General features: G+C 50.7%; 2 protein-coding genes across 2 annotated transcripts; both read right to left on the reverse strand.

Annotated features, from left to right (window-relative positions):
• Positions 1 to 936: 936 nt before the first annotated feature.
• On the reverse strand, positions 937 to 2,706 carry EPUS_08814 (uncharacterized protein; the record flags this gene model as incomplete). The annotated part of the gene is made up of 5 exons (XM_007788829.1): positions 937 to 1,150; positions 1,205 to 1,382; positions 1,429 to 1,850; positions 1,907 to 2,440; positions 2,528 to 2,706. The coding sequence occupies 5 exons, from the start codon at positions 2,704 to 2,706 to the stop codon at positions 937 to 939; spliced, it is 1,527 nt and encodes a 508-aa protein (XP_007787019.1).
• A 1,935-nt stretch (positions 2,707 to 4,641) lies between these two features.
• Positions 4,642 to 5,610, reverse strand: EPUS_08815 (uncharacterized protein; the record flags this gene model as incomplete). Its single annotated transcript, XM_007788830.1, has 1 exon — positions 4,642 to 5,610. One exon carries the CDS (start codon positions 5,608 to 5,610, stop codon positions 4,642 to 4,644), a length of 969 nt encoding a protein of 322 aa, XP_007787020.1.
• Positions 5,611 to 6,856: the final 1,246 nt, after the last annotated feature.

Genomic DNA, 6,856 nt, shown 5'->3' on the forward strand with positions numbered 1-6,856 from the left:
GTACTGCAGTTCGGCGAGCAGGTGAGGGAGCCGTTGCGGCCAGGGGAGTTCGCCGCGCGAGGGGGTCGGGGTCGCGTAGCGGATGTTGTGGGTTAGGATTCGGAGGGGGAGCGGTTGGGGTTTGGGTTTGGGTTTTGGTGGTGAGGGTGGGGGTGTCGTGGTGGAGGGTTGCGAGTCGGAGGAGGGGGGATGATGCGGTCCACCACCACCACTACTACTGCTGCTGCTATTATTACTAGGAGAGGGAGGGCGGATGGGCCTCAGCGGCGTGGGCGTGTAGTTTGGATCGCGCATACTAGCTTAGTACCTCGTACAATGCGTCTTCTTAGTGATTCTATTCTTTTTTTTTTCTTTTTTTTCTTTCTTTTTTGGAAGAGAATGGAGTGCGGAAGAGGGTGGCCGGTGGTGGAGTAAGTACTTATCCGGGCCCTGGGATGCATGAACAAACTAACTTAGTTACTACGCACGTCGTTCACCGGAGATGGCAAAGAAAGATGCGGTCCAATTGGTTGGTGCGGGCGGTGCTTGATATCTTCTCTTTTTTTTGGTCGTCGTTGCGCACTGCTCGAGTCTGATTGGTAGACTTTCCGGACTGTGAGAGAAAAAGAGTAGCAGCTTCGTCGTCTTAGCCGCCGGCACCGGCAACTTCACCAAGTAAATTGTGCGCCATCAGATCGATAGGAAAATAACTCCGTGTATAAGGCGGAGAAGATGGACGCCGGAAAGCATGAGATGGATCCCTACATCCCATCTCATCCACACGTTTGAGATAAAAAGAGAAGGAAGAGTAAATGTATTACAGTCCAGTCAGTCCAGTCTTCTTATGCCCAGCTGTCTTGAGATCTATCCTGGAAGATATCTACAATACACCGCCAGCATATCCTCCCAATCCTTCCCAATCCTTCCGGACCAAATCTTTGTGATGACAACCCAAGTCTAGATAGTATACCGGAAAAATGTAGCATAGTCACCACGATGCCTCTGTTCATCCTTCTGCTCCTGCGTATAATCATCCAAAGTCATCTTCCCCAAAGCCGCCGCCTCCTTATCCCGTCGTGCATTCTCCCGACGAAGATAGATCGTCATCAGTGTGGACAGGACGAAAGACATGGTGATGGTGCCGATGAGGATGCCGTGGCCGTTGAAGAATCTGGAAGTAGATTGATCAGGGAAAGAAATTCTGGGGGGAGTGATAGTGACGTACCTCGGTCCATACCTGGATTGATAGACGAAAGCAGCGATCACACCCCCAAGATTACCGAAGCCGACGTGCATGGCAATGCCAACGCCCCGTTTGAGACTGCCACCGATATTGTTCCCGTTCCATGCCACGCCGAGCGGGACGAGCGGATAGATCCCTGTTGGAGCAGGACGTGAGTGGCCTAATTCGGACCAAACATCGCTCAAGCGACTGGGAAGAAAACTCACCACTTGCGGCAAAGAAGGTGCCGACATACTGCACCGCCGGCCTGCCACTGCTGATAAGCATAGTAAATCCAGCGATCGCCACCAGCTCGAACGTCATCATGAAGATGCCTCTTTGCCCTGCCCGATCGGCGCCGTAGCCGGCGCCAATGGTGAAAACACAGGCGACAACGTAAGGAGGAACAGTCATCAATTGGGCTCGTTCGTTGGTGTAGCCCATGCTCCTGACGATGGTGGGCAGGAAGAGCGCGATGGAATAGAGGGGAGTGTAGATTCCGATCGTGATAAACATGTGCACATATATTTTCCAGTCCCTGATTGCTTGATGGAAGTATCTAAGATCGAACTCGTCGGCGAGCGAAGACCGGTCGTCCTTCAGTCGGCGTTGCACCTCCGTTCGTTCCGAGTGGGTGAGGAATTTGGCGCTGTGGCCATGTCAGTATCGGGTTGAGCTACCATTGACGGAGAAGGGAGCATGTACGTTTTGGGATAGTCATTGATGACCCAATATGCCACACATGCCACCAGAAAGGTCAAAATGCCCTCAATGATGAAGATCCAGGCCCAGCCACGAAGACCTCCAAGACCAGACATTTCAGAAAGGCCTCGGGCTAATAAGCCGCCGAACGCACCAGCAGCAGTCGCAGCAGAGAAGAACAGAGCCATGCGAAAGCCACATTCGTGTCGACGGTACCACATCGTGATGTAATAAGTGACCCCAGGAAATAACCCGCCTTCAGCGACGCCCAAGAAGGCGCGGCAAACAAGTAGGCCGGGGAAGTCTTGGACGACTCCCATCAATGTAGTGCAGATGGCCCATGCCATCATGATAAAGGTGAACCAGATGCTGGGCCGCAGCTTCTTCAACATCATGTTGCTGGGGATCTCAGCGGCAACGTAGAAAGGAAAGAAGATGGCCAGGGCAATGTTGTAATCGAGCCCTTCCATCCCAAGATCGACCTCAAGCTCGGCAAGCCGTGCATTGCCAATGTTGGTACGGTCAAGGAAGCTCAATCTTTGAGGTGTATTTCCCAGTCAGACAGATCGCTGGGGATGGAGAAGCTGGAGTGGGAGGAGAGCTGGGGGATATAAGGGCACTCACAGGTAGAGAAGGGCGAGGAAAGGGACAAGGTGGTAATCAAGCTTCCGTAGAAGGTTCTTGGTCGCCTGCTGGTCAAAGGGTACGGCTTCGTCGAAAGAAACGGCCTTATCCTCAGGGTCGGCCAGGATATGGGAACTAACCGACGTCCGTCTGCCGCCGCCCTCGCTGTGTTTCTCCATGCTGAGCCTTGTGATGTACCACTCTGATGCTCTTCTCGGTGATTGTGCCCTTGGTACAGCTGTGATGATGAAAGATGCACGCAAGAGGAGGGCTGGGGAAGGAATGGGAAGGGAAGGGAAACAGAGCAGGTGAGCTCAAAGAAGTATTGCCCTCAGCTAGAATTATTATGCTGCAGACGCGCACAAGGGGGTTGATGTAGTATCCCGCTGCATGCAGGCGGGGTCCAACCAACTCGTGGCCGCACTCTCGCCCAAGCAGAAGGCCCAGGCCCATCGAGCCAATGGTCTTCGTTCTCCCCTACAGCCGAATGACAAAAGATTTGGCATCTCGTCAGTGCAGTCTCCTCGTTTGTGAGTCTCCCAGCTGTTGTCGGATCTGGTGTGCCACCAATTGCTTGAATGTGCCTCGGGCTTGGCCTTGATGTTGTCAACAGCCTGAAGTCAATTGGAGGAGTGCTACATACTAAGTCCGAAGGATCTGCCCCTAGTCTGCTATTGAAAATCCATCTACCATTTAGGTTCGAACCCTAACCTGTCCTTTCGGCGGAATGGTAGATGTATCCTTTTCTCTCTGCTCCAGTCAGCGGCTGAGTGAGGAATAAGGTACTTTCGCCAATGACCGTCCTATGTCGGCATGCAAAGTCTAAGACACCAAGCTGGTCAGCATTTCAGATTTCAGCCGTCAATGCCCAGGCGCTCTAAGCATGGCAAAACTGTCAGAGCGCCAGCAGAAGGATGCGATCCTCGTACTGCTGCTTCAAAGGATCCAAACCCGCACTGTACGTAGTATCATATCCCATAAGCATTTCTAGGTCTCAAGACAACACAGGAGATTGGTGCTGTGAATAGTCCATACTCATTAAGCCATGGGTCGGTACCGACAGTGCATGCAACGGCTGTCGCAGGCAGGTTGATAAAAATACACGTCCAAGTGAAGGCACATACACGAGTGACATGAAGCTTATCGTGCGTGGACTTGATGTACGTAGTAAGACTGATCCGAGTATGGAGGAAGCACAGGAGCATTAGACTGATTACCATGAACAAGCAAGGGCGGCCGAGGCCCATAAATTCTGTCACAGGTGTCTCGATCATCTCCCCCCAATCCTTCCATCAGGGAAAGTACGGGGTAAGGAATGGAAGTGCATAAGTCAAAGCTTTGCAGTAACGAATTGCAGCACTGTGACAGGGGTTTCTGGGATTAGCCACTACTGGCACCAGTCTAGCAATATTTACTAGTTACGTTATGCCCCACAATACCACAATGTAGCGAGTCATGTCCACTCCAATGCACGCAATTCCCAAAAGAGCACCTTTTAGGCTCCATCTGGGTAAGAATAGTGGCCGGCTAGCGCTCCGCTTTGCCGAGTACCAGCCGATGGGAGATGGGAGATTGGTTGATCAGGAACAATGTACAATGTACAATGTACAATGCTGTGGAATTGGAGATCAGTGACAAGGCTTCTGTGCCAGGCAGCACTCAAATGCCGCAAGGGACAAGCCTGCATGCGGTGCGAGGCACGTCCACAGTTGAAGACTCGAGTACTTTTAACACAGAAATGCGTAGTAAAAGACTGAAGTAGTAACTCGCAGTACTTCAAGAAGTGAGAACAGAAGAGTAGCAGGACAGGCTTACATTTTCTGGGAGGCAGGTCTGAGGCAGTCATCGTCCAATGACAAGATCCCAGGCTTGAGCATGAGATTCAGGACCAATCTTCTGACTTGAAAGATCGAACAAGGGAATCTGTCGGACTTGGACATGATCATCGAAATGAATTGTCATCGAAGGAAATCGTATGCTATATGACGAGCCCCAAACTTTCTTCTCTCTCCATCTCTGCCTTTTGACATATGTACCGACACTGTAGCAGTCATCCGAGAGGGTAAATATACATAGCACAAGAATCTGCTAATCACTTCACAAGCCTTCTGCATCTAAGCCTTAATGATCCTCCTAATCTCCTCCTCAGATAATCCCACCGACCGCTTCTTCCGCGACAGACAATCCTCCACTACCTGGAAGCAAGTAGAGTCATAGAACGTATACATACCATAGTCATTGATTCCAGAAGACACCCTCGTAGCGTACAATCTGCAGAGGGGAAGGTCTGGGTTGCTGGTATCGTAGGAAAAGGCAACGCAGCGAGATTTGTAGTGACAGGCCAGAGCGCATGAAGACGCATCAGTGGTGTAGGAGTCTGCAATCCCGGTAGCGCTGGTGCCGCCCTTCTTGCCGCAGGTGGATCCAGATCGAGGATTGGGGACCGCGGTGGCTTTAGGAACACATTCGGTTGGAGACGAGCGTACCGAGGATGAGGTGGCAGATGTGGTTGATGAGGAAGACGCACTCGCCCTAGAGCTGGTTGGGTGGGTCTCTGATTTGGTGGTGTTGGCAGATTTAGTTATCTTTACCGAACTGCTGTAGCTAGAACCAGTAGGATAATATTGCGAGGTAGAGTTGACTGAAGTCCTGCTGCTGGTCCGCCCAGTGCCTGTTGGCATACGATATGAGCTGCTTTTAGAGCCGGTGGGATGTTGTGGGGTCGTCGAATTGCTGCTTCTGGTATTGCCCGCACTAGTTGGAAGGTAGTGGGAGCTACTGTCAGAGCCAGTAGGGTGCGGTGGACTTGTTGGCTTGACAAATGAGTTTGGACGAGCTGATGACGACCCAGTTGGCTTCCCGGATTCGCTTGATCGAGAACCTGACGGATGTGATCTTGTAGATGGAACTGCCGTGGGTGATGCAAATTCACAGGTCTTGGGAGTCGGACAGACTGTAACGTATCTGGTCACGTAGGTGGTATTCTTTTCACCATCAGCCTTCTGGAGCTGTCCATTATCTTTGAAAGCAGCAATAGGGGCAGAAAGCGCAAGAACAAGAGAGATGATGTGATGGCACTTCATTTTGAGGACCTGTGTACGGAGTAAACGAGTGACTATCGCACAAAGGCGAAGAAAGATAACTTAACGAAAGAGAGGAAGGAAAGCGCGACGACTCTCAGTAAGTGGTGTACTTGCAACTTTACAGAAACATCTTGAAGCTCTGGTGTCCGCTGCAGCGTTAATTGAGCCTTGCAGCTTTCAAGCCACAATCCAGTATCCATCTCGACCAAGACTTACTACGTACGACTCGGAACATCCAATGCAACGAGGTGACGGACTGCCTGGGGATCACCCACATATTACTCAGGAGGGACGGGAACACAAGTTGATAGCTGGCTTAAGATGGTTAGGCAGAATTCGACATGCCCAAACGAGAGTCAGCCACCCTTGCAGCCCGGTGTGCTTGTCTAAGTTCGACAAAGGATAGACTAATAAGGGGTTCCATCGTCCAACCAATGATAGAGTACGCAATTTTATTTTCGACAACTCCCCCTTCAAGCGTCGAGACATCAGACATCACACCTTGTGCTTTTTGAAAATTCCTGTACAAGTTTTGACAGGTCTCTGGTTACTAATGTTTGCATATTGGTAACATGCTCATAGCAGAGCTTCCAGACCAGGCATCGCTAGTAACAAGATAGAAAAGCGAAAGTTTGGCGTTGTTTCCTGCCAAGGGTCCTCGTGTTCGGTCAGATTCAAGATCTCATCACAAAGGATGATCGTCAGGGGTTTCAGCCCAGCGCCTCGGTATGTCTGTGTGCTGCTCCAAATCGGGGCCTTCGGGCCGAAGCTTGGCGCAGAAATTTATGGCAGTTCTCAGATTCGTGCTATCTACACAGCCATTTAATAGGGGATAGGGCGCCCATTTCGCTCATTTAGGGCAGCTACTCTATCTGGCATTGTTGAGATAGCCCTATTAATCTCCTCAATGGTTATTTTATCCCACTCCTCTTGGATGGCGCGGCGCAGAATGGCTTCTTTGAAGATGACCCCCCTGGACTTCAACCTCTGCTTGATTATCCTCCAAATGGTCTCAATAGGGTTGAGATCTGGCGAATTCGGAGGATTTGATTCCCATTGGATACCAAGATGGTCTTTAAGAGCTTTGACCTTATTAAATCCCTTGCCTTTGGTTCCATGAGGCCCATCATTATCTTCAATCAAAACGCAATTCTTATCCCAATCAGAAGCGACGATTTGCTCAAATATGTGCTTGTAAGAGCATTTTTTCTGCACAGCCATATAGGTCCCTACTCCAAAATCCTTC

Source organism: Endocarpon pusillum (assembly GCF_000464535.1).
Source record: "Endocarpon pusillum Z07020 unplaced genomic scaffold C723585, whole genome shotgun sequence".
Lineage (NCBI taxonomy): Eukaryota > Fungi > Ascomycota > Eurotiomycetes > Verrucariales > Verrucariaceae > Endocarpon > Endocarpon pusillum.